The following is a 27,612-nucleotide window of genomic DNA, read 5'->3' on the forward strand; positions in this document are numbered from 1 at the left end:
CAAGGTTGTGGACCAGGGTCAGCGGACTCGATAATTCTCGCCTCGGTGCCTACTCTAACCAGGGATCACACTTGGCAATTCTGGGCATTAGCTTGCCTAATCTCCACAATGGCCCCATCAACGTCGGGGATGCCTGGCTCCACCTTGGGGACTCCCAGTAGGGACCATCCCACAGGGAAAGCCAGGACGGGTTCCCCAGTGGTATACCGCGCCAGGATACTCCAGTAGTAATTGTGCGCGTTACAAAACAGCTTATAACATATAACATGAGTCAGCCCAGCAAGCTCTTCTGTCCCTTTATTGGCTCTGGGTGGCCCAAAGGGGGTAATCCAAATCCCTCTGTATAGCCCACAGGGCATTTTTAGACAAAGGCCTCTGATTTCCCAACCTCTGTTTTTTCTTTATACCCCTACCAAAAACCTACGTTCTACTGATTCCTGACTTGCAGCGGTCCCCTCCATTAAAGGGACAGAAGGGAAGGTCAGTTCTTTTGATACAATGTTGCCAAGTTATGGAAATCCTTGCCCCCCACCCTACAGACAATCAACCTGGACCGTCCTTTTCGCAAACTCCTGAAAACGTGGTTGTTTGACTGCTCCCACCACCAATGTCTTGATCAGCTATATGCGTACACAGCACTGTGACACCATAGTTTTTATCTTTTGCCAATTTATATTGTACTGTTCAGTGCAGCACACATTGATAGTTTGAAGAAAAAAACACATATCTTTGCACCTCCATTGGTAATAGGTAGGGCTGTGCGTAAAAATTGATAGGTGGAAGCAAGGGAATATCCCTATACCACTAATTGAATGTCCCCATGAACAAAATAATCCAAAGCAGTGTAAAGAGCTACTTTGTGTTACTTTCAGACAACTCAAGCAAATTTCTGCAGCACACATAGAAAGAGGAAAAAGCCTTTATGGGTAGTTTTCGGGCAGGAATATACACCTTTCCTGCACAAAAACAATTATCCTTGTAACGCAAGTACTTTTGCACTGTGGTTCAGAGGTGCCTGCATTGGTGCTAAGCTACATTAAGTGCGCCAGTGCTGTCAGAGAGCAAGAGTGTGCCATAGCCTAGCACATATGGCATACTTCTGCTCTATCTCTTTCACACATTGCAGTGCAGCAAGTTGCCTCCCTCCACTGTGTTGCGTTAAAGGTCTGCAAATCTGGCCCAGAGTCTGCACTACTAAGATAACTTTGCTTCACTAACTCACTCCTACTTGAAGGAGGTACAAAAAAGGAAATGTGTTCATTCTCGAAAACAAATGACACTGCATGTGAGCTGAAGTGCATAGTGAGGGAACCTTCTCAGTTTGTCTACGCAGAGGACTTTTTCCAGGAATGTGCACTTTCAGTACAAATCCTGTCAGCCTGTGTACACATCTCGCTACACCATGGTGTTTGCCTGTGTGTCGCACAAGACAGCCTTGTTCGATGATAATAGCCGCATCCCAAGTTTTGTTGAGATGGCCTGTACTATGTTTTCACCCTTGTCCAATGTAGCACAGCATAGCTGGATGCTTTCCTCCATTGAATGAAAAATTAGTACATGTGGACGAAAAACACCCCAATACACAGTCCGTGAGCTGTACAACAAATCACGGGAATCCTTAATACATGTATATGTATATTAACATCCATAACACAAGGGGGCAGTGGTGGATTGCTAATCGCCACGATTATTATACCAGCAAAAGACACCACCAAGGGCCACTCACAACTGGCTCATGCCATCTGCATGATGTACATGCCCTGTGCAAATGGGATCTGGCCACAAAAACCATCCAACAGTCTAATCCTTGAGGGTCAGGAAGAGTTCACAATAAAACTAGCCTTTTCTTTAGCAGTTTCTGTATGGAGGAGATTTATATATATAGTGTGTATATATATATATATAGTTATTTTTTAGACTAGTGTCACATTTGTATCTCTGAAAGCCAGTGCTATTAATATGGCTTTTTTAAACTTTTTTTAAACTTTTACTTTGCGCAAACTCAACTCAAAGGTATCAGATCGCTTTACATAAGCATCAGTAGCGTTATAGATGGACACATTCATTTTGTTAAGGCACGGGGACAATAAATGAGTTGCTCAGAATCACAGGATGTAGAGCGTCCCTGCCAAGACTCGAAAACTGTTCCCCAGCCTCAAGGTCGACTGCTCCAGCCGTTAGGCCATATCATCTCCCTTTTCTATAGGGTAGCAGGTATAATTATAAAGGAAAGTGCTAGAAGAATATTATTGCCTTTAGAGGGTCTATAGGGAACACTAGAGAAAGAGAGAATGCACCATTTAATAATAGCTTTGCTCATAGTGGCAAAAAACGCAGTGCTGCAGCAGCAAAGCGGCCATCGAATACCTCTGAGGGCACTTTTAATATGATGGGCAATACTGCTGGGAGCATCTCAGAGACTTTTATAAAGGCAAGTGAATTTGTGCTGTTAATTCTTTACACTATAAATGAGATGCATGGAGAGTCAGGCTCATTTGACAGAAACTTGGTAGTAGGATTTGTGACACTGAATAGAGGGTTTTGAAATGTCTGCAATGATGCTAAAGCAATTCAGGTGAAGGTAAAACATAACACCGTTCTCTCAATTTAGAGCGAGAATTAATGAAAGAGTTAGAACAGATTTCCATTATTACTATAATATGGACTTCTCAAGTAATTGTAGTACTTTAAAGTATATGGTACTCTGGGAGTAATTACAGCCCTATCTGAGGCCTCGATTCACATTTAACATTCTAGTGCATTCTGGGAGCCTTAGCCACAAACCACAGCAATTGAAGTAATGGGCTCTATTATTAAATACAAATAAAAGAATGAGCTAATCCACTGTACCCTTACATGAAAGTTTTGGGTGAGGTGTATCAAGGAGGAATTATTTGGTGCTGTGCATTAGCGACGCCCTAGCATGATGCTTTGGGGAAACACTTTGTGATATGCAGTTCAAGGGCTTGGGGCTGTGGTCAGGTTTTATAGGCTGGTGCTTGAAATTTGTTTCAAATTGTGGGCACAAAATTAAGTGTACAGTAATATAAACAACACAGGGTCAGTTTATCTATGTATGCCTCAATTGGTGCAGCATGAGAACACTAAAAAAGACAAAGAAGATCATTTTCAATCATCCTTTGTAACACATTTCAAAATGTATTGGGCAGTAGATAAGGAATGAATCTGAGGGGATATTCTCAAGAACGTGTGATATTTATCGCAAAATAAGCTTAACGCAACATTTCACATCGCAGTTTATCACGTGAAAATAACACCCTGTTAACGTTGTATTCTCAAAACGGCGGTACCATGCGATAGTCACACGATAATGCATCAAATAATCTCGTTAAAATTAATGCGTTGCTGCAAAAATGCAAAACATGAACACGAAAAAAACGGCGATGTCCCAACCCTCGATACAAAAATCTGCGATAACCATTGACAGACCTGCAATTCCCACGCATCATGCGGGTAAATGTACCAGAAAAGCGTGAAAAAAACGGTGACATGACGATGTACAAGTACAACCCCACATCCATGTTGCAGAACAAATGTCCATTGTCCCATATCAAATTTGCATCTCCACACAAACAGTCACAATGTTCAGTGACATGCAGTCTGCATGTAAACTCCAACAATGCAGAAACATACATGGAACACACTGTGAAACCGCATCTCCCCTTCACATTGCAGAGGGACAAACAACACCTCCTGTACACAGATGTGTCATGTCTATGATCAATCAAGTGTGAAAGCATGTACAAATGCAGGTACAGTGACTCCCCCTTACCTACATGTTGCTCGTGTTGTGGGACATGAGTCACAGGGTGCATCCCTGCATCATGGTGGTACATAATTGACCCCAAAAGAAGCCCTGTTATCACTTGTTTGTCACAAATGACAGCCTAAATGTAATGTTTTGGGACACAACTGAAATGCCAAAAGGTGGGTTTCTGTACTCTCTGTGACACACAGAACTGGTATTTCGAATACGTGACACCCTAAACAGTCTCTCTGTACAGAGGTGACATACCCACCATGTATCATCAAATTATGAAATCGTTAGCACTACATGTCGCACTTACATTGGTATGAGTAATGCGCATGTACAGATGAATGACATGCACTTAGGGAATGTGTCTTGGAATGCATTTATTTGCACTTGCTGTGCCTGTGGTCATTTTGCACTGTCCCATGATTGCTAAGGATTGTCACAATGTGACGTGCTCATGTGAAGAAATTGTCAATGATGGTGTTCCTATGGGCTATTCCTGCTGCAGCAGAAGTGGGGAGTGGTCCACCTGCTTCATCTTCCTCATCATCGTCCGGTGCATCTGGCACTTGTATCCATGGGGCATTGGTGCGTACATGTATGTTGTGCAACACACAACATGCAATGATCATCGTGCACACGATGCCTCGGCTGTCCAGGAGCCTAACACCTGTGATGTAGAGGCACCTGGAACGTGACTTTAACACGCCAAATGTGCATTCCACGATGCCCCTGGTGTGTTTGTTGGCCACAATGTACTGCCTTTGGGCCTGTGTGTTCGGGGCTAGGAGGGGTGTCATCATCCAAGCGAAGAGTGCATATCCTTGATCACCTTTGACTGTGCAGAGAGACATGAGTCAATAGTACATTCTGCATAATGTGTTGGCAGGCTCACTGGTGCATTGGTGTGTGATATGTTTTACTTTGTGATTCCTGTTTGACATGTACTGCTTGTAGCAAATGTGCGGCACCAATGTGTATTACGTATCCTCATTGCTGCTCCTCCATACCCCCAGGCCTATTTACAATAGTGCGTACCACAGTTGCAACACTTGCACTCCCACAGCACACCATTGTCATGCCTGTCTGCGCATGTCCACTAGTCCGACAATGACACTGTGATGTTGTGCGCTGAAGGTGGGATGCCACATGTGTGTAAGCCTATGGCAAGGATAGGGCGGACACAGTTGTAGAGTGCATGGCCGGCTGAACTCGCGATGCGATTGAGGGTAGACACACACAATAGTTGGCATGTATGATCCGTTACCCTGAGCTGGCTTGTGCTCCCTCTATCCGGGGGCATGCTACATAGCAACACTGTATATTGCGTGACGGGTGGCATCGACACTACAACAGAGACACACGCATTAGTTACTTCCTTGGCAAGGCCTAAAATTAACCACACCCAGAGCCCCGGGCTGATTAGCTACAGCCCTACGCTGGACTGTCATATGCAAGTCCACTCCGCTTATGCTCACAGGGGGGTACGACACAGATACATGGCCCAGGTCTACCCCACCGTCTGAGATGACAGCTTTGTATACGCTGTACACAGCACAGGGCCCTCATACATACATGCAAACCACAAGCACGCACTTGAATAGTTTTTGGACTGGCTACAGGCACATGCGCCCGGCCCCTTTTATTGCCTGGGTCACATGTCCAGTGACGTCTGTGCTGGATGGGTATGGGGTGAGTGTAAGCCACCTCTCAGGGGATGGTTGGTGCTGGCAAGAACTACAACAGTGAACAGAAGCTTAAAGTTAAAACAGCAAGGGTCCATTACTTGAGTAGCACAGAGTTAGTGGCCCCGGATGCACTACGGCCAGCACATGCACACCGCCAAGGGACGCTGACTTGTGGTCCACTGAGGTAGGGCCACACGAGCTGAGCGGGTCCTCGTTGATGTCCAAGGAGAATGTCGCGGAGTGTTTCAGGGGACAGTGGACGGTGTCACCCTGGGCATGATGCAGAGGGAAGAAGCCGGCAGAAACAGGAAAATGGAGGAGTGGAATGCTTCTCGTTTTTCCCACCATGACCGTATTAGCTACATGATGAGGAAGACAACCCCCAGGCCATAGAAATACAGACATCACCAAAGTTCAACCAGGGAGTGTCCATGAATGTCGGGGCACAGAGTTAGTGACACCGGAGCTGACAGGGGATGCAGTTTGCAATGAGGCCTGTACAATGATCTAAACTCTGCCATAAATAAATCAAGACTCAGTTCCAAATGTGTAGCTTACTCAACCGCAGTGTAGTCCGGAGGTAGCGGACAGCAGGGGCACACAGCTACATGTTGTTGGGTTGAGATGCACAGAGTTAGTGACACCAGGGCAGCTGTTGCTAGTGTTCGATCACCTCTATAACGATGATACTTTTTTCCTCCGGACTGAAGTGCGTCTTCCTCTTACACCTCTTCTTGCATGAAATGATATGAACGCTGCCATTGAGAAATCAAGACTCAGTTCCAAATGTGCGACTTACTGGACTGCAGTGTGGGCCGAAGGCAGTAGTCAGCAAGGGACCACAGACATTCCATCATTAACCAGCGCTTCCAGGATGGCACCTATGGAAATTCCAATTGCCAGGATGCTCACCAGCTGTGCCTGGTGACAAGGACCACCAAACGTATGTGACTCCCCATCATATGGGGTTCATCTCTTGAATTGTGCCTGTTTCTGGCATAGTAGTAGTTCTGGCATAATAGCTGTCATCCTTTATATATTTTGGGGGGTCTGGATCTAGTTGTACACACTGACAGTCATCACTGACACATTGTGATTGTGACTGACCTAATACTGGCCACTTCTTACACAATGGCCATGACTTATTATTGTGAGCATCCTGGCAATTGGGATGTCCGGCCTGGCACGGTGGTCCCTCTGGTATGTAGATGAGCCCTATATTAGAGGCATCCTCAACCTTATGGCAAGCATCCATGGTATTTGATAGTAAAGCATGTACATTAGAAGCAGATTCTGTTCAAATGGAACATTTGTGTAAGTGAGCACTAGGAGAAAATAAGCTGATGTTCGGTGACTGTGTATTTATCAAAAAAGAGAACAGGCATTTTAAAGGAAATATATGTTTCTTTCAGAAAAGGAATTTGGAGAATCGCAGGTACACTGGTCATGCTGATTTCTATTTCTATTTCTATGCGGAATTTGTTAAGCGCGCGGTCACCCAGGGGTTTCATGGCGCTGAAGAAAACAGATGGTAGATGGTAAGTGAGGGGGCAGATGGTGTAGTACTGCCCTCTTTTTTTCCAAGAGCTCCGAAGACAAAAGGCCCGATTCACAGAATGAATTTAAGACTCAATCCTAAACTTACTAGTATTTTGGTATTCACAGAATGCACTTACTACTTTTGTCATTCACAGAATGAACTTACTACTTTTGGTATTCACAGAAGTTAGGATTTTGTCTTAAGTTTGTTAGGACAGACTTAAGACAGACTTAAGACTAAATCCTTCTGTGAATACCAAAAATAGTAAGTTCATTCTGTGAAAGCCAAAAGTAGTAAGTGTATTCTGTGAATACCAAAATAGTAGTACGTTTAGGATTGAGTCTTAAATTCATTCTGTGAATCGTGCCCATAATCTTGAAATCTCTGGCTGCCAAGCTTGTGTCACAGATGAAATCCCGCGGCTACCTTTTCCCGCTGATACCGTGTGTGTTCAGACTTAGGCCCTTGTTTAGAGTTTGGCAGACAAGGTATTCCTTCAAAACATGATGGACAAACCCTCTTTTGTATTACAAGTGCCTTAGGTTAAAAGGCACTCGTAAGGTGCCATGTTTTTGACAGAGTATCCCCTCCACCAAACACTAGATCTGTCCCATGGTCACTTTTTGGAGCTCAAAAATCTCCAATAGGGCAAGACCAAAAGCCATAGCTAGGTAGGGATTGGTGTCATTACAACGCAGGCTATTACAACGCCTGCTGTTACAACGCGGTTTTTACATCGCATACCACTACAACGCATAGTGCTTTTAAGCGCTGGATAGTGATTTATTTAATTTACTATTCCAACTCCAGTCCCCGTGGATAGTAGGGAAGGTGTTGGATAGTAAATTAAATATATTCCCTATCCTAGAGCGCCCCCCAGCGCAATGCGTTGTAATGGTTTGCGTTGTAATGGTTGCGTTGTAATGGTAGTGCGTTGTAATAAATGCGTTGTAAGTGATGTTTCCCCTAGGTAGGGCTCCGCAATGGAGGATAATCTGTGCGGGATGTTGGCGAGGTTTGGTTTCTTGCCGCAAAGTTTTTCAGAGCTCTAAAGTGGAAATCGCGCTTGCAGAGGTCATTCATTTCTTGGATAGCCTCATGATGTTGTTCCAGTGCCCTCAAGGTTAATTCTTCTAAATCCACACTTTACAGGAGGCTTATATTCCCTCATAATGCTGCTTGGGGCATGTTCTGGGATAACAGAGTACAGATAGCAGATGAGTGCAGCCCCAAGCCCTGTCTGCAGCTATGGCCTGGCCCAGGTCCATTCTCGAGTGGTCTGCTGGTTCATCACTTCTCTGGAACTACAGGACCTCACCTGGCCTGACTCTTAAGAAACACTTATAAAAGTTGAGTACAAGGGTGAAACAATTGAGGGCAGATAGTGGCAGGTTCTTTTCCCGCTCTAAAGTCTCTGGAGTGGAATTCTTTCTTGTAGTAGTCACTGGGTAGTAATTGACAATCTTTCATACTGTTAACTTGGCAAAGGCCCAGCACGCCATTCGTTCTATTTTTGCAGCTCTTTACACATATCTCAGAAGTCCAGCTTTATTAGCGTCTCCATCCCACCCAAAGGCTGAAAAAAACACCCCTTTCTCTCCCACCAGTAAATAATCTATCCAGACATAGGCCCAGGACACCTTCCTGGTTGGCAGGAGCCAGCCTGGCTTTGAGAAACTCAGTATCAAACACAGGGTCACACGAGGGCCTTGTTTGGTTCAAATATTCCTTTATCAGGTTTCCTGCATCCTCTGCTTGTACCCAAAGGTGTGTATGCCGTTCTGGTGGATGTACTGTCAATTAACCCCCCTGTTTTCCTGCCAGGAATCTTCCAGCAGACAACAACCTGGTATATATTTTGTTCTCTGGAAGGTTCCTGATGGGTGCCCTTCACTGTTTCTCACTAGGCTGGGAAATCAAAATGCACTCGCTGTGGTTGGGGGGAGCCCAGCAGATGCAGTTTGGACATTGTCCAGGACTAAGCAGAGATGTAGGCCTTTTATAGAAATCATTTTTAGGACACATTTACCAGACATCTAAGAATGGTAAGATAAACTCAACCCCTTTGATACTGAGGGCTTTTTTCAGTGAGGCAATGCAGTGATATACATAGACCACTGACACTCACTGTACGGCCCGGGGGGCGCATGCTGCCTGCTAGGCCCTTTCTCAAGGCCCTCCTTCCGAGCATTCCATTGCTCTTTGTAGAAAGCAGCCACTTTCATGCCAGTGGGCTTCCCTATTTTATTAGCGAAATGTAAACACACAATTCAGGACACATGAGGGGCACTGTAGAAACGTACAGAAGAAATGAACACATTTCCAAGTCACTTTAGCATATCATATAAGCATTTTAAAATGTACATAATTGCCTGATTTCAGGACTGCTTTTTTAGGAGAACTTTTCTCAACTTATTTTCTCTGGTTTGAAAAACACACAAAGAAGAAAAGGAAATAAAATATAGAGAAATGTATGCTTTAAATAGATTACAGAAGAAAGCATACATTTGTTGTTTGGCTATCTTTGAAAGAGTTATCCAAAAAAAGACTCTTCCACAACTCTCAAAATGTTCTGATTTCAAGGTATAAGTACCAGTTAGCATATCCCAGCGGGTATTTAGACAAAATATCAAATTGCAAATATAAATGTACAAGAATATCGTGTTCAAAATATCGTGACATGGAAATATTGATTTCAAGAATATTGCTGTCAAGAATAACGATTTGAAGGCAAGTAATGTTGAGTTTTAAAACGTAGAAGTCATTATTTCGTTTGCAAAAATATAGTTGTTTAAAATATTGTTTTCCTAATTATTATTGTGTACTTTAGTTTACATTTTAAATGTATGTATTGTAAAAGTCTTATATAATTATTGTTTAAAGTTTTTTAAATATATTTGTTACGTTTTAGCAGTTATTATATTTAGTTTAATTACATGTTCTGTTGTTTTGTTCCGTAGCACGCTGTGGGTTTTATAGGGGTATTGGGTGATAAGTAATTTATTTATAACAATTGTATGACTATTTTATTAATATTTAATTATGTTAATTGTGTTATTATTATTTTTTTCAGTCAATTTCATGTGCAGGTGGTGGGTCTTATAGGGCGGATGGGTGGGAAGTAATACATTTATAATTAATTATCAAATAATTGTTGATTCATACTAATTAATCACTTGAAAATCACACAAGTTAATTGTGTAATTTTTTTTGGGTGCGGGATGAGGGTTTTTGGTGTAGAGTGGGAAGTAATTTATTTTTAGTTAATAATTGAACAAAAATATTGTTAACTTACTATTAATAATAATAGAAAAAAATAATGAATGTAATTTTTTTAACAATTAACATAACCAATTAATTAATAAATAATTAATTATGTTAATTCTTTTAATTTTGGGGGTATTGTGAGGTAAAAGAGTAAAGGGTGGGTAGTAATTTATTTTTAACTAATTAATCATTATTTAGTAATTAAAATTAAATCACTATTTGATAATTATTTATGTTTATTTATGTATTGTTTTTTAATGTGTGGGTTGTGTGGTCTATAGGGGTAAAAGGTGGGTAGTACATTAGTTTTAAATAATTAATCATTCGTTGTTAAACACTATTAATTATTTTTTTGACAGTTGTTTTAATTATGCAATTGCTTTTTTTGTTAGATTTTAGGTGTGGGTAATGGAGTTTATAGGGATAGAGGGTGGAAAGTTATTTCATTCTAATGAATTGATGTTCAGTTTTTTAATAAATAATATTTGTTACATTTGGGTTGTTGGTTTTGTAGAAGTATGGGGTGGGAAGTTAATACATTTAAAGTCAATAATACTTTTTTATTACTAATAATTAATAATTGGAAAATGAAATGTTAGTTGTGTAAATTATTTTTGATGGGTGTGTTATACATTTTGTGGGGTATATTGTGGAAAGTACATTAATTAAAATTAATAATTAATGTTTAATTAACTAGGATTGGCGTGTTAAATATTTGTATTACTAGTATAAATAAATATTTTTTTGAGTCAATTTTTGGTTCAGGTTGAGATTTTTGTGAGGTTATTTGATGGTAAGTATGTCAATTAATTTTATGCAATACTAATGATTTTGTTAAAATATAATTGTTAATTATGAAAGTTTTTTTGTATAAAAATTATTTTTGAATTTATATTTATAATATTATTTGTAGGAATTTGTGTTATGTATTTAAGATTGTAAAATAATATATATATAAAATATATATTATGGGGCACATGACAAGACAATCATTGCAATTTCCAATAGCGAATTTTAAGGATTCACTATTTGGTAATCGCAAATGCCTATGCATGAAGGATTCCCAAATATTTTTGTGAATCCTTAATATTCCCTAATACCGAATCACAAATTGCGATTCTCGATTAGGGAATGCACTCTGATTAATCCCTATGGACCTATAGGCCCATTGGAATGAATGGGAACGCATTCGCAATTTGTGATTGGTAATCGCAAATTGCGAATACAATTGCAAGGGGCCTAAGGCCCCCATGATGCACCCCCCAAAAGGTAAGTGTGCACACGGGGTGCACACATATGACCTAAGGGAACGTGTGTGCGCCACATGTCACTTAGACCAGTACACTTGGGTGCATTTTTCAAAGATTTTGCAAATGACCATCAACTCGAAGTTGATGGTAATCAGTGTTACCTAAATACAAAGTGACATTTAGGAAAGGCTTGATGCATCTGAAATACAGAATCGCAATTTGCGATTCCCTAAATGCATTCACAAATTAGGTCATCGCAATTAATTGCAATTACCTATTTTGTTAATGCGTTGCTTTTGATACATCGAAAAAGGCATTTTACCGGTCGCAAACGAGTCGATTCTGCGAATCGGCCAGTTTCCGACAGGTAAAATGCTTGACGCATATGACCCTATTTTTTTTTATTTAATTTGTTTTTGTGGTAATTTTCTTTTGTTTAAGATATTTTGTTGCTTTTTGTTGTTAAACTAATTGGAGTAGGAATAGGAAATTCTACCCCACCGCAATCCAACACTTTCCCTATTGTTAAACTTACTGAAGTGGGAATGGTACATTTTACCCCTCTACTATCCAACACTTTCTCTACTATTGCTCTTATTACAGTGGGAATAGTAAATTGTACCCCTCAGGAATCCAACACTTTCCCTGCTGTTGCCCTTATTGGAGTGGTCATAGTAAATTCTACACATCCTCAATCCAACACTTTTTCTACTATTGTAGTTGCTGGAATAAGAATAGTAAATGTTATCCCTCCGCTATAATAATAATAACCTTGAATTTGTAAGGCGCACAGCTACCTCCGAAGTGGTTTCCCGGTGCTTGGGGCCTTCGGGAAGATTAAGCAAGCTATTGCCCAGAGTCACATTGTGCTGGGCTGACCTGCCGCCGGCGCCGGTGATCGGACCATGGTCCGGAGTCGGGCACCCTGGCCGCTGCACCACACCTCTTCCACGCTATCCAACACTTTCCCTACTGGTGTACTGGCTGTAGTTGGAATAGTAAATTTAACCCCTCCATAATCCAACACTTTCCCTACTGTTGTAGTGGCTGGAGTAACAATAGTAAATGTTACCCCTCCGCTAACCAACACGTCCCCTACCTTTGTACTTATTGGACTGGGAATAGTACATTTTACTGTTCTGCAATCCGCACAATTAGCTGTCGGCAGTCCCGCCATAGGGATTAGAATGCGACCGCCTATAAGGCGGTCACAATCTGTGTATTTTGCATTGCGGCGTGTGCTGGGTGCTGCAGCACACGCCGCAGTCAAAAATAAACACATTTCACATATCCTTGCACTTTGTGTCAGGTACTGTACAGTACCTACCACATGGTGTAGGGTCCCCAGGGTCTATATTGGAGGACCGGGGTGAAGAGGTGCCCGCTACGGCCCCCAAGTCACTTATCGCCTGCCTTTTCTTGGCGGGTTAACCGCCATTAATCAGCCGGCGGCAAGGGACATTGTAATCACTACGGCGGTGCCTGAGCAGGCACCACCACCGTCCCACTAATCTGCATAATACATTCTCCTACTTGTCGGCCAAGATATGGAACTCCCTCCCCGCCCACCCACGACTGACCCAGGACCACCTCACATTCAGGAAACACCTCAAGACCTGGCTCTTCGAGCAGTAGCTGCATCAACCCCCTCCCTCAGCGCCTTGAGACCCCTACGGGTGAGTAGCGCACTCTATAAATGGATTGATTGATTGATTGATAGAGATTGCAGTCCCTCCGATGAACCAAAGTGCTCTTTGAGCCCAACGAATGAGTGGCGGTCGGTCTCTCCACCCGCTCTCCATCCGCCCGCCATCATAATGCGGTGGGCGGTCATGCAGGGCCTGCTTGCAGTGAGCGCACCACTGATGGCCTGACCGTGGCGGTTACACTGCCATCATAATGAGGCCCTCAGTCACATCCACTAGTTTACTCAGTAAACATGAAATCTTGGCTCGAAACATTTTCATTAGGTAATGCTTACATTTCACTACAGGCATGAAGAGTTTCATATAAAAAAATATTATAATAGGTCCTGGCAACGCAGGTTACCACAACACTAATAGCACTGGTGATAGTCTATCTGATCTCATCAATGATGTCATTTACTATGTCATTTCAGATGTCACCAGTGATATCTTTCGAGAGATTATCAGTTATATAATGTGAAGGAGAAACAATTAGAATGATAGAGAGATGAACAGAGAGCAAGGTTAAGATTAATATATTTAAATCCAGCTAGAGGGGTGACGTGTAAGACTGCTAGAAAGGTAAACTACTATACCATACATTGAGAGAACATTAATATGTAGATATACAGATAGACAGACAGACAGACAGACAGACAGACAGACAGACAGACAGACAGACAGACAGACAGACAGACAGACAGACAGATAGATAGATAGATAGATAGATAGATAGATAGATAGATAGATAGATAGATAGATAGATAGATAGATAGATAGATAGATAGATAGATAGATAGATTGATTCTCTGATAGGTAATGAGGTACTTAGATTCCTAGATTGACAAATAGTAAATACTACTATAGGACAGCGAGACTGCAGTGGCTACTAGTTTGAAAAAAAATGGAACAGTTCCAGAATTACTTACCATAAATATATGAAATACCGACAAGCTCGAAAATTGCAATGATGACCAGAGAATAAGAGGCTGCATAAGTATCCACAAGCTGTAACATGTAAATACCACCCTGCAGAGAGAGAGAAGAAAATGAGATTGCAAATACTGTTATTTCACGTTATTGACTATCAAGTGATTCCAGAGAGCAATTTACACTCATTTGCATCCTTTTGGTGGAAACACTGTTTCTATTTATCTGCGCCCCAATAGCAATCTCCTTAAAAAATGGTGTAGACTCTTTGAATACTCTATACTCCCCAGGCAATAAAATATCTCAGCGAGTTAACCGCCTGTTGCAGAGATGTCCATCCCCATAATCACAATTGGAATGTGAACGTGGTGAACCCTTCATGTATAAAATAGGGTAATGGCAAAGACAATTACTCCCTGTAATTGTTCACCACTGAGGCATTTTCTTGCACAGATTATGCCAGGTAATACCTGATAAATTTGTATTGGTACTAGGGGTGAGCGCAAAATCCGTTCCGCTCGTGGATTTTGCGAATTTTCGGTAAATTCGCGATCCGCGAACTCCCGCGAATTTACCGCGAATTTGCAAATCCGCAAGCGGCGGATTCCGGGGCAAAAGTTGAAGCTTGGCTGGCCTGTTGTCAATATTTTACGATGGCGCCGGCAAGCTGCCAGCGCCATCCTAAAATAGTTACTAAGTTAGCTTCAACAGGAAGCTCTAATAGATAAAATAAAGCAGGTGCTCGCACCTGCTTTATTTTATCTATTAGAGCTTCCTGTTGAAGCTAATTTAGTAAGTATTTTAGGATGGCGCTGGCAGCTTGCCGGCGCCATCCTAAAATAGTTACAACATGCCCTTCCTGTGACTTCAGTGACTCATTCATCAGCCCAAAAACAATCGTGAGCGTCGTTGAGGCAGGTGTGCCTTCTTCCCAAATCTACCGTGGAAAATCAGCTGTGATAGAGGCCTTTGCATCCTTTACTTTCACGAGCGCAATCCTCGTGCTGTTCCTGTTGCCAGGAGCTGAAGGGACCCTTGCACCCCTCGGGGCGCTTGACTTTGGGCTTGGAAGCCCCCCCCACACACACACTCGCAGTGTGCACCGTCTTCCCGCCATTGACCCACTATGATGGACAGCTCACCCAAGGGAACCCTGCACCCCTCGGGGTGATTGCATAGTAACACACACATGGCCGCTGAAACTAGTTGAAGCTCAAATGAAGTGACTCATTCATCAGCCCAAAAACAATCGTGAGCGTCGTCGAGGCAGGTGTGCCTTCTTCCCAAATCTACCGTGGAAAATCAGCTGTGATAGAGGCCTTTGCATCCTTGACTTTCACGAGCGCAATCCTCGTGCTGTTCCTGTTGCCAGGAGCTGAAGGGACCCTTGCACCCCTCGGGGCGCCTGACTTTGGGCTTGGAAGCCCCCCCCCACACACTCGCAGTGTGCACCGTCTTCCCACCATTGACCCACTATGATGGACAGCTCACCCAAGGGAACCCTGCGCCCCTCGGGGCGATTGCATAGTAACACACACATGGCCGCTGAAACTAGTTGAAGCTCAAATTAAGTGACTCATTCAGCAGGGCAAATCCGCGGATCCGCAAATCCGCAAAATCCGCGGATCGTGGATCACCAAAATCCGCCAATACCTAATTGGTACAAGAGGTCATAAAAAGGGAAAGTTTGTTGTAATCTAATGAACAAATTATGATATTGCAGGCGCTCTCTAAAATGTTATTGCAGGTGTATATTTGCTCGGATTTTGGTATGGAATCTATATGGGACTGTTAGATCTGCCAGCCTAAAAATTTCTTCCCCAGAAACGTTTTGCCTTACTCCTCCCTTGTGCTGAATTCGTTTTTGTTTGTCTGAGGATTCTGTGCACTATTCCACACCTACCCAGTGTTAAAGTGCTTGTACTTACTCCCCAAAGCATGGTAAAATTTGCTTACACCTGATTGGCAAATTTATTTTGCTTATATTCCCTAGTAAAGTGGGATACCATGCACCCAGTACTGGTAAATTAAATGATACAAGTGAGTCTGCTGCACTTATAGTGCCACCCATTTAAGTAGCACCTTAAACCTGTCTCAGGCCTGCCATTGCTGGCTGTATGCAGTTTTAAACTGTTAATCGACTTGGCAAAATAAATCCCTTGCCATATCTAAAACTCGCTTCTAATTACATATAGATCACCCCTTGGGTAGACCCTAAACAGCCTATACGGGAGTGTGCATTGTATTTAAAAAGCAGGACATGTACTTTTAAGTTTTACATGTACTGGTTTTTAAAAACTCACAACTTTGTGTTTCCCTACTGTGAGGCCTACCCCACCATTAGGTTTGGGAGCAGGTAGAAATGACATATAAGGAAATGTAATTTAAAATCCTCTTTAATGATACAGTCAGATTTTAAGTCACAATCATGAAAAATGAACTTTTAGAAAGTTGGCATTTTCTTGAATGTTGACCTTTGTGTATTCCTTCCAGACATCCACACAATAAAGGGTGCCTTGGTGTAGGCAGGATTGGCCATCCAATCAGGATGGGGGGAGGGACAGAGTTGTGCACATCCCCACCTGCACTTCAAAGGCATTGCATCAGAACAAACACAAAGAACTACACACTAGTCTATTTTGCCCCCAGACATCCGGGGACCAAGGCAGGGAGGTAGGAAATTCCAGACACATCTGTGGGGGAACTCCAGAAGTTAGTTTCACTTTAGAGCCTGCACCAGGACCCTCAGGCCCTCGCTTAAGCTCACTTCTGGACCTGCGGAAAGACTCTCGGAGGAATGTACTGGTTCCTGTTGCCAACTGTTTACTTCAGAGGACTTCCTTGCTCCCTGAAGCCTGCCTTGGGCCTTCAGAGGACTGCCCTGTTGCTTGAGATCTGCTTCTCTGCTTGAACCTAAGACTTCCAGCGTGATTCCAAAGCTAGTTAGCTGGCCTCCGTACCAGAACCTCAGGGACAGAAAAGACTCAGACCATCTTGAACCTGCACCTGGACCCAGCCTGAGTGAGTCCTGACCATCAAAGTAGTGCCACTTCAGACCTGGACTCTTGGAAGTAGGGCCAAATGTATCCAAATAGCCGAGATCCACAACCTGGAACTTATACAGCCTGTTCCTGCTACTCTACCTGCAAATATGTGGAGTTTGACCTTAGCAGCCTAGAGAGATACACTGCACCTGAGCTCAGATGATTCTGTACAGAGAGAGGGCTTCCAGCAAATACAGGCTCCAAGGAACTGGAAATCCAGGTGGCCCTCAGGGCCTTGGACGAGGCCCTCCAGAGGAAAAAGAAGGCCATGGAGGAGCAAGAGGAGGACCAGGCCATGTGTCCTGTAATTCATCATGTAGAGGAGGAGGACAACTCACCCTAAGGAGAGGAGCCCCGGTCAGGGTCAGGAGCAGTGTGCCAGCCTGCAGTCTTTATGCACCGGAGCTGGAGGAAGAAGGCCTGAGAGACCCAGATGTCTGGGGAATAAAAGGGTAGTGTGAAGTTCTCTGTGTGTGTGCTGATTCAATGTCTTTGAAATGCTAGGGAGCTGGGCACATACTGTTTGGATGGTCCATCTTTCCAGCATACACTCTATCTTTTGTGTGGCTCTCTAGAAGGAATACACAAAGGCAAACTGCCAATTTCACCTTTTCATGTGACTTAGGACACAGGCTGCAGATACCAATTTGTTAAGACAATTAAAAACCAAGTTTCTAAAAGTAGCATTTTCAGAATTGTAACTTAAAATTAAAAATGTACCATGTTATCCTATGGGAGGGGTAGGCCTAACAGTAGTGAAAGATTAATGTGTGAGTTTTTTACTACCAGGACATGTAAAACTTGAAAGTATGTGTCCTGTTTTTTATTTACAATGCACCCTACCCATGGGTTGTTTAAGACCTACCATAGAGGTAAACTATATGTACTAAAAAGGGATATTTGGGCCTGGCAAGGGGTTTATTTTGCCAAGTTGACTTTTTTCAATCCCCAGTGCTAAGCCATTTTGTGATGTCTGGGGTACTTCACGCTTAAGCCTTTATAACAATTTCCACAAAAATTATCTATGCCAAATGTGCATTGTTTTTTCCCCACATCTTGATCGATCTAAAGGAACTACGGGTTTGTTCGTTTCTCTGCAAGGACCCTAAAAAATAAAAAACAAAATATACCTGCATTTTGTTCCTTGTTTTAAAAAGTGCTCTGCAAGGAAGTGTATTTTTTCTAAAAATGGCATCAATTAAAGGTTTGCAGTGTATGATCACTAACCACCCGCTGTCAGGAACAAGCAGGTTTGTAAATAAAAAAAACTGCCAATTTTTATCACAGTTCCTGGATTTTGATAAGTCCATTTTTCCTATCTTTCGTGATTTCAACCCACTAGCAGTTTGTGAGGATAACAGGTGTGTATCTGGAAGATCCTTTTTGCTGCAAGGATAGCGTTTGCTGGTTGTCCCAGACAGTTGTGGTTTGTCCCATAACATGAGATAACAGCTGATCTACAGCTAAAAATTATATTTCCTTATGTACCAACATGCAATAATGCATGGACAGTGCCCTAGACATACTTATTCTAGGAATATTGGTTATGTGTACAGATTTGACTTTTGCAAAAAGCAAAACAAACACAAAAACTCTCTCAAATTCAAAGTTAAGATATCAACATTTCCTGTTTAAAAAAATGACTTGTTTCGACAATAGGGTAGCTGATCTATTAGGAGCTGGACTTGGCCCCTTCCAGGGATATCTATCTAACGCACACATTTTTAAAACTAGTCAGAGGACTCCCGGGCGGTATACCTTGCGTAGATCCCACTACTTTTTTTACCATAATTTCCTGAACACCCATACGCACTTTCCACACATTTCTGTTATAGGAAGTTCGAGAATCTGTGGGAGAGACACTTAGGGGGTCATTAGGATTACGGGCTAACTTAGTCTGCCCGCCATCCTATCGATTATGGGACCGCCCGCCATAAGGGCGGCCGTTCCGTGGGGGGTATTAGGATGTGCCCGCCACAGTGGCGGGCGCATACTGTATTTTTAACATAGTTGCGGGCGGTGCTCTTAGCACCGCCCTCCACAATGCTAAAAATGCATGTGATGCATTTGCATACACAAAGCGGCAGGCACCGCGCATTTGTAAATGCAATGCAGGGTGTACCACAGGTTCCCCCATGTGCACCCCCCAACTCGCCTTCACCATGGGGGCCCGCAGGGGCCCCCAAAGTGAAGACTGCCTGCCTTTTCGTGGCGGCAATGCTGCCACAGAAAGGCATTCCCCAAAGCCCATACTAATATGGCTGGCGGTGTCTGATAGACACCGCCACCATATTAAACCTTTCCGTCTGCCGCAGTCCCCCCACCCATAGTAATATGGCGGGGGGAAATGGATGGCGGGTGGGTGGCGGGCGGACAAGGATGTCGGGCTGATCGCCACCGCCCGCATGGCGCTGGCGATCCGCCCAACATCCTAATGGGCCCCTTAGCTCCTAACACCCATCATTTCCATGCTCCTCTTTTGTCTGACTTGGCTTAGCCTCAGTGAGACAAACAAGACCCCAAAAAACAATGTAGAGACATTAGTATTTCCTGTAAGTCAATAAGGACTTCTGTGACCATATAGAAGTCAAAAGACCGGTCCAATAACTCTACAGTGACTTGCTATATTATTTTAATATATTATACATTAGATACTTCAACAACATAAAATAAATCATCAAAAATACTAATTAGTCACAATACTCAGAATCTAACTACTCATGCGGTGCGTCCTGAATTCCTTTGACAACGAAGAATTAACAATGCAAATCTTGGCAGGTTGACACAATCTTTCTTTCTTACTACTTAATGAACCCCAATGATTTGGATAGAAATAACCATCTGTTATCAGTGCCAAAAACACACTGCACAGTTTAGAACACATGTTATGCAATGTCATTGCAGCTTTTACCTGTGTAATCATAGGAAACCCCATGATGTAAAAGCCAACGCAACACACCAGGGTGAAGAGGGGTTTGTGGGTTCGCAAGTACTTTGGAAACTCATCTGCCACAGAGGTCACTATGGTTTCAATTGTAGCAAACTGAAAAGAATGAGACATTAGAGAATATTGTGTTTAAACGATACAGCAAACACGCATTGGCAAAGACAAGAGGTAATGCTTGCATTTGAGCTTGACTGAAACACAAATGTCATTCTAACAGGTAAAAATAAAATTAGCATAAAGCAATTGTTTCATGAACATAACACATTTCCTGGTTAAATAATGTATGATGATTGAGTTTACTTTTAACATTTAAAGTAGGCCCTTGTGCATTACAAAGTAAGCACACTAGAAGAGGCGGAATGATACACCAAACAGTCAAAGGATGAAGTGAGAAGGTAATAGCCCTTTGGGCGGGGTCTTAGCAAATGCTATGTTTATTGTACTTGTAGCAGTAGGTGCTTTAGACAGCCGTGCTGACAAGCTAGATCCAAAAATCACATTCTTTGATGGTCGTCCTGTGCCTCAGTGCTGCCTGCATACCTGTAACATATTTTGACACCCACTACATATTACAGTGTTCACAAGATGTAAGATAAACAATGACTGAAAGTTTCCTTAAATTATAATCTGAAAATGGATGTGGCACAAAGGAAAAGAAAATATGTTAGATCCAGAAACTGGAGCCATTTAGTGATATAATACTTTAGCTGGCTCATTATTTGGCATGCATCTTGTAAAATCTATAAATAAATATTGCCGCATGAGCACAGGGTCATCATACACACGCACTCACACAAACACACTAAAATAACTCTACCTGTGCAGTGGTGGAACAGTGATCTTTTTCCTGCTGGGGTGGAGAAGGGAGCAAGTAGGGCTAGGCATGGTTTCCATGCTCTGGTAGCTCTGTGGATGTCCGCAGGGCTGTCCTAAAGGCTACAGTACAACAACATGCTTACAAACTTTAGTCAGTTCATACAGACCCCCTCCTCATGGGTAGCAGACCCTTAGAAGCCTCATGAGATCGCCCATGCCACATCATCAAAAAAAAACACAAGCAACTGTTCTATATTATATTTGGCGTTATGCCACACCCCCTGGCAGATCTATCATCAGGCTGTGGAAGTGAAGATAATCCTGGGGTAGGGCAAGATGTTAATATAGCCTTATAGCCGCCGTAGTGGGCTATACCCGCTATTAAAGGCCCGCTGAATCGTTAAAGGCCCGAGCCGAAGGAGAGGGACTTTAACGAGACAGCGGGACTTTAATAGTCGGTATAGCCCTGCTACGAAGGGCTATAAGGCTATTAGAACATTCTGCCACTAGAGGGCAGTATGTTCTAACAAATTAAACAAAGGGTTCTCGAAGCTCGAGGGGATATAAATCCCCTCGAGCTTCGAGAAACCTTTGTCGAACATTGGAATGTTGCTCTACGGGCCTTTACCGGACCTTAGAAGCAGGGAGCACTCCATTGTCTGCAATGGAGCTCCCAACATTCCAATATTCTAATATGCAATAAACACATCAGTAGTACTATTAGACCTGTGGTTCTGTAGCTCCAACAGACAGTTCAGGCATTAACCCAACAGATTTCTTTGTAATGGGGGTCTTGTTGATAACCAATCATCATTTTCCAAGGTGTAGGAGGAGGGGATGGGCTTCTAACTGAGGGCAATGAGACTGCAAAGGAACCAGGTGAGTCCCACTGCCCTGGGCCACATTCAAATAGATAGAATCAGATGTGGAGAGGTGGCCTCCTTAGAGGTTGTGCAACTTACTTCTAGAGTGCCAAGACAGTCAAAAGAAGGAAACGGAGAGCGACGAAAGACAGGCCTTACCATAGTGTCCAGTCCCAGCGTTAGTAACATCAAGAAGAATATGATGGCCCAGAATGGGGACAGTGGCAGTCTCGTCAGAGCTTCTGGATAAACCACAAAAGCAATTCCAGGACCTGGAAGAAGCATGCTTAGTTATTGCATTTGAATATCTCTATTTTCCATAACTATTGGTATACTTTTCCAAAAATATTCTTTTAGGTCTATCATGAAAATCCTAATTGAGCTCTAGAACAGAATTACAAATGTTTAACCTGAGAGACTAAAAAGGATCTGTGTAATAGGTCTCCTTTTAATTCTATATTTGGAGGATGATTATCTTTTATTTTTCCTTGCTCTAAATTGTTTTAGAGAAAAAAAACAAAATGAAGAACACAAACTTGATAACCCCAATTAGTTTAATAATGCATTTGGTGATTTGCCAATGAGAAATTATGATAATCTTTTTCCTGGTAACATTTAAGGAAATTTGACCAAAAACAACAAACACAAATAAAAAAAGAGTGTAGAAAAACATATTTAAGTATTAAGCATCAGAAGTAGTGGGAAAGGGGAGTGGGAAGGGGTATCAGTAGTGGTAGTGGAAGTAGGGAATAGGGAGTAATATGCAGAGGTGACAGGCAACAGCTAAGTGTAGACGTATTGGAGTATACACAAGGGTGGAGGCACCAGAGTAGGCACAGGTACTAGGGATCGCCCAAGGTACAGACAGATGTAAGGGTAAAAGCAGGGATGGAGCTAAGGTAGAATTAGATCAGGGGCCTTGAATCTGGCCTATCACAGTAGACTGGTAGCTCACAGGTTGACTTTCCTTAGCTCATTAGCACGCATTTTACGTGCATCGGTCAGTTATGTTTGGGTTTATGCATATGCCTATGTACTTAGGCCTTACCTTACAAAATTATGCACCCTGTTCTGAAAAGCCATAGCATGTGACAGTGCGGATGCAGAATGTTGGAAGTACAATTCTGCATTCATAATAACAGGCGGCCACAAACTGTGGCAGCCTGCACTATGAATGAAGAAATTAATGCAAGCTGTCCAGTTTTGCAGGAACCGGAGCAATTTATTTGCACTCAGTTCTAGGGGATAGAGGGGCTGAATCAGAGTTTAGAGCATAGTATATATAAACACTGACAGAGTACCAATCACTCGAATCTTGAGATGCCCACTACCCAGCGGACTTCTCTTACATTGGTAGCAACCGCTGTCACAGTGGTTCCTATTAATGCGTAGAACATTTGACCAACGGGCTGTCATGACAGAGAAATATGGCAAACTTTCAATGTTTTTATAACTTTTATATTTTTTATTTGCAATGGAGTACCCTCTCTGCCAAACACAAAATCGGGCCCTGAAAATCTTCTCCATTGTGTGCTGGTGCCCATTCTCTATAAATCCACTAAAAATCCATTCACCAACTGGCTGTTACTGTGCATCTAGTGATCAAATGAGAAAACTATACCACTGCCTTGCATTTATTTGGAGTCTATTAATATTGGAGGGCCCTTACTAAGGACTGTGAAGTATTTTAAATTCCTCATGCGTTTATATTGCCTCCTGTTGGTTCCTTTGAATCAGCCACACTGAAGCGATGACTGTGAAACAGTATTTTCATTACTTTGTCCTAAATGGATGCTCTCAAGTCAGAACTTTGGAAATTTGTGAACTTAAATTTTTCAAAACTTTTTATAATACTTGGGGAATTTGTAACTTTCTCTAAAATAATCCAGGACTAGAGGTAGAATAGTAAACAGGCCTTCAGTAGATGTTTGGGGTAAGCTACACTTCCTCCCATACTCTAGGATTGAAACTTAGAGTAGTACATTTGCCTTCCCACAGACCACAAAACATACTGATGCCCAGAGCAACCAGGACATGACTTCTACAATTCATAGTTATTGAAAACATTTGTAGGATTTTGGGGAACTGACGAGCCAGTTTTCTATAAACGTGCTATGGAGAGACTAAAGCCAGGATAAACATTGAATAAAAATAATTCCTTTTGTCTATGAATTATCTAAATATCTACTTAATTTTGCTAGTAAACAACACAAGTAATATATTTTTTATGTACTAATTTCAATCCTGCGGGCACCAGTCAGGCCCGCTACCTCCCTAATGTGAGGCACAGCAGCCAACAGCAGAGGGCAGCAAAGAGCAGCTTTTTCCAACAGGGACCCATTTGTAGGGGAGGGATGCTCGAGGCTCTGAGCTCCAGGGACGAAACAGCATTTCTGCTTGAGGCACTAGCAATTGTTGCGCTGATGCTGCTCCAGGAAATGTTATTCCTAAGCAATTCTAGTTCTGATGCCCCAGTGGACAAATACATGTACTGCATGGATCATTGTTTGAACGCAAACTCACAGTTCCAAACCCCATTAAGCACACTCTGCCTTTCATCCTTCAAACATTAATAAAATGAATATCTTTCAGCTGAATAACAATAAATATCTGCTATTAGCACCAATAAACACACTGGTGAACTGCTAGTTTATGAAAGCATGTCATGCTATGTTATGTTACAATATGGTACATCACGTTACTTTCTGTGATGTACCCCAGAAGTCTAAATGAGGTCGTCAGCTTTCATAAGGGATCAATAAAAGTTGAAAAGCAAAGGGACAAAACTGGTCTCTGGGAACTTTTCTCAATGCACAGTAGAGGTACTATGGTATAGACAGCATATAGATAAGTATTATAGATTATGTAGGTGTACAGGTAGAGGGTAGATATACTATGGTATAGGTAGGGTTGAGGATGCGTGTAAGAAAAACAAATTGAGGAAATGGGGAAAAGAATCGATTTTAGTATTGGGAGAGACACCAAGAAGAATGAAGAGAGGAAGAGAGGAAGGAGAGAGAGATGCAGGGCTGGGAGTTCCACCATTAAAAAACAATGTAAACAGAGGGTATGGAGGAAGGAGGAAGAAGAGGGTAGGTGTTGGGCGACATATTAGAGGAATTTAAACTATTGTATACATGTATTAATTGAATCATTGCTATCAATACATAAATAAGTGTTGTATTACTTTTAAGCAATGTATAATACTATATTGATTTATTGAGAAATTTACAAAATTCTATGAACAATAGTATTAGTGTGCATTACTAAAATTGCATGTATTCATTTTAATTATTTCTGTAGTATTTTAAAATTGTTAAATTATTTACGGCAAAACAAATCATTAAACCATGAATACCAAAAAAATATGTTTTTAATATTACATATCATCTTAATATTCCGCAAAATAAAATTAAATATCTTCATACTTTGTGTTTATTTTTTGTTTGAGCTGTTTTCCTTTTTGTGCTTTCTTCACGACTAATTGTGGAAGGGCCCTGCTGTGTAACTTTGCTCAGCATCTCAGCTGCGCAGACAGATACTCATGACATAAACTACAACCTCAACATGACGTGTCATATAAAATCCCCAGGAGTTCTTTCGCTTTCTCTTCTCTAATCCATTGTATTTATCAAAAGTGATACCTTTCATTTTTATTCTGGTTTCTAGATATGGTTTATAATTCACTTCACTTCACTTTGATAACTTTATTTCGGTCAAAGACCATAAAAGTGCAATAAAATATGTACAAGCAGAGTATTAAAATATAAATACATTGAGTTAAAAAGTTATTAAACAATGGATATCAAAGGAGTGATTAAGAGTAAAAGCAGTCCCTTAGTCCTTGTGGATTATTGCGGATCTTCTCCTCCACATACCGAGAAGAAACCGGGAAACAGCAAAGACAATGGTGGGGGGGTAGTGTCATAAGTTAAGACTCTACAGGCAAAAGCACAGTGCCTAAAGCCCAAATTCTTGCAAAGTGGGATGATCCAGCACTTCCGAATTTCACCATATGCTGGGCAGAAAAAGAGGATATGTGTGATGTCTTCCCTGTCATGATTGCAGGCAGGGCAGTTAACCTTCGTCGCTTTTGCCCATCTTGAAGTGAATTCCCCGACTGGTAGGGAGCCATGTCTCAGTTGAATGTATAGCTTTCTTGCCAGTGGAGGTTGCACCAAGTCCAAGAACGCCTCCATCCTGAATTCAACTTTGGTTGTGAGGAACTCATTGGATAGTCTGCCCAGGGAATTAGAGCAATGTAGCATTTTGAGGTTGTACGCTTTTACAGCTGCCACCAGGACAGTCCTTTGGATCCTCAAACAGCTATCCTCCGGTGTATCCCAAAGTTGGGGAAGGCCGATTTGGTAGAAAAGGGACTTAACATGTGTTAGCCATGGTATGTTCTTGGTCCCAAATGATTTTGAATTCTGCTCTAAACGGTTCCAGCTCCTGGACAGACCAGAGCCTTCTCCAATAGAGCAGAGGTCGGGCTGCCGCCAGCTCAGTAATAGGTTCCAGACCCAGGTCCAAACGTAGTGGGAGCAGAGGTGTACTTTGCGGGAGATCAAACAGATGCCGCATGAAAGAATGTTCCACTTTCGTCAGGTTACATGTATTAGTGTGTCCCCAGAGTTCTGCTGCATATAAGGCTGCAGACCTGGCCTGTGTTTTATATATCTCTAAGGCAGGGGTAACCGGTTTAAAGGATGAGGCGCTGCAAAATCTGCCTATGCCACCCGCTATCTGTGCTAGTCTCAGGGAGGATTTAGAGACTTGCTGGTCCCATATAAATTGTTCTGTCAGAGTCACTCCCAAGTACATGAAGGTCTTGACTCTCTCAAGAGGGGTTCCGTTCAATATGGGGTTGGGGCGGGTGTGCCTCGGGGGGTTGAAGATCATAAACTTGGTTTTCTCCAAGTTGATCTCCAAGCCCCGCGTGGCGCAGAAAGAAACAAACCCATCCAAAACCCGCTGGATGCCCGATGATGTCCTGCGACACCAACAAGGTGTTGTCCGCGAACATCAGAGCGGGCACCCTGCCAGTGACCAGGCGTGGTGCATCATTGTCCTTGACACAATTAAGTCTGTCTATCAGGCCATTGACATATAAGCTAAAGAGGGTAGGGGCTAGTACGCAGCCCTGGCGTACTCCTCGTGTGACAGGGAAACGATCAGATAATTCCCCGTTCTTCCCACACCTCACCTGGGCATAATTCCCAGTGTGGAGCCGGATTATGGAGTGCAGTAGATAAGGAGGGAGACCAAGTTCCTCCAACACCATCCAGAGCCTCTCCCTCGGGACCAGATCGAATGCGGCCCGCAGGTCCACAAAGACAAGGTAGAGGCTGCCACCCTCTACTCTTGCAGCTTTCCAGTATAGTACCTGGAGTCGAAAGATCTGGTCTAGGGTCGAGACCCCTGATCTAAAACCGGCTTGGAGGGTGGTCAAGATTTTGTTTTCCTCCATCCAGCCCAATAGCCTCTCCAGCAGAATGCGGCCCATCAACTTCTGAGTAGTATCGAGTAGACTAATTGGTCTATAGTTTGATGGAGCAAGCGGACAACCCTTTTTAAAGATTGGAACAATCTCTGCCCCCAGCCAGGTCTCAGGGACTGGGGATCCCCGTAGGACAGCATTAAACAGAACCTACAAATATGGGGCCCAGACCTTTGGCTGGGATCTAAAGAGATCTCCAGGCCCGGGGTTTATAATTCATATATGAAATTCTTGAATGAAATATCAGTCATATTTTTATTTTTTGTTGATATCTTGTATTTCCTCTTTCATTCATTGTATCACTTTC

The 27,612-nt window shown here is 42.5% G+C and overlaps 1 protein-coding gene across 1 annotated transcript in view; it reads right to left on the reverse strand.

Moving 5' to 3' along the window:
* The window catches only part of SLC6A5 (solute carrier family 6 member 5), a 281,258-nt gene that overhangs the window by 42,092 nt on the left and 211,554 nt on the right, over positions 1-27,612 (reverse strand). The window contains exons 11-13 of the mRNA XM_086959506.1: positions 21,965-22,077; positions 20,091-20,222; positions 14,135-14,234 (exon numbers count right to left, since the gene is read on the reverse strand). Coding sequence (XP_086815632.1) covers positions 14,135-14,234; positions 20,091-20,222; positions 21,965-22,077 — 345 coding nt within the window. The remainder of the gene's footprint in view (positions 1-14,134; positions 14,235-20,090; positions 20,223-21,964; positions 22,078-27,612) is intronic.

Source organism: Lissotriton vulgaris, chromosome 2_2 (genome assembly GCF_964263255.1).
Source record: "Lissotriton vulgaris chromosome 2_2, aLisVul1.2, whole genome shotgun sequence".
NCBI lineage: Eukaryota > Metazoa > Chordata > Amphibia > Caudata > Salamandridae > Lissotriton > Lissotriton vulgaris.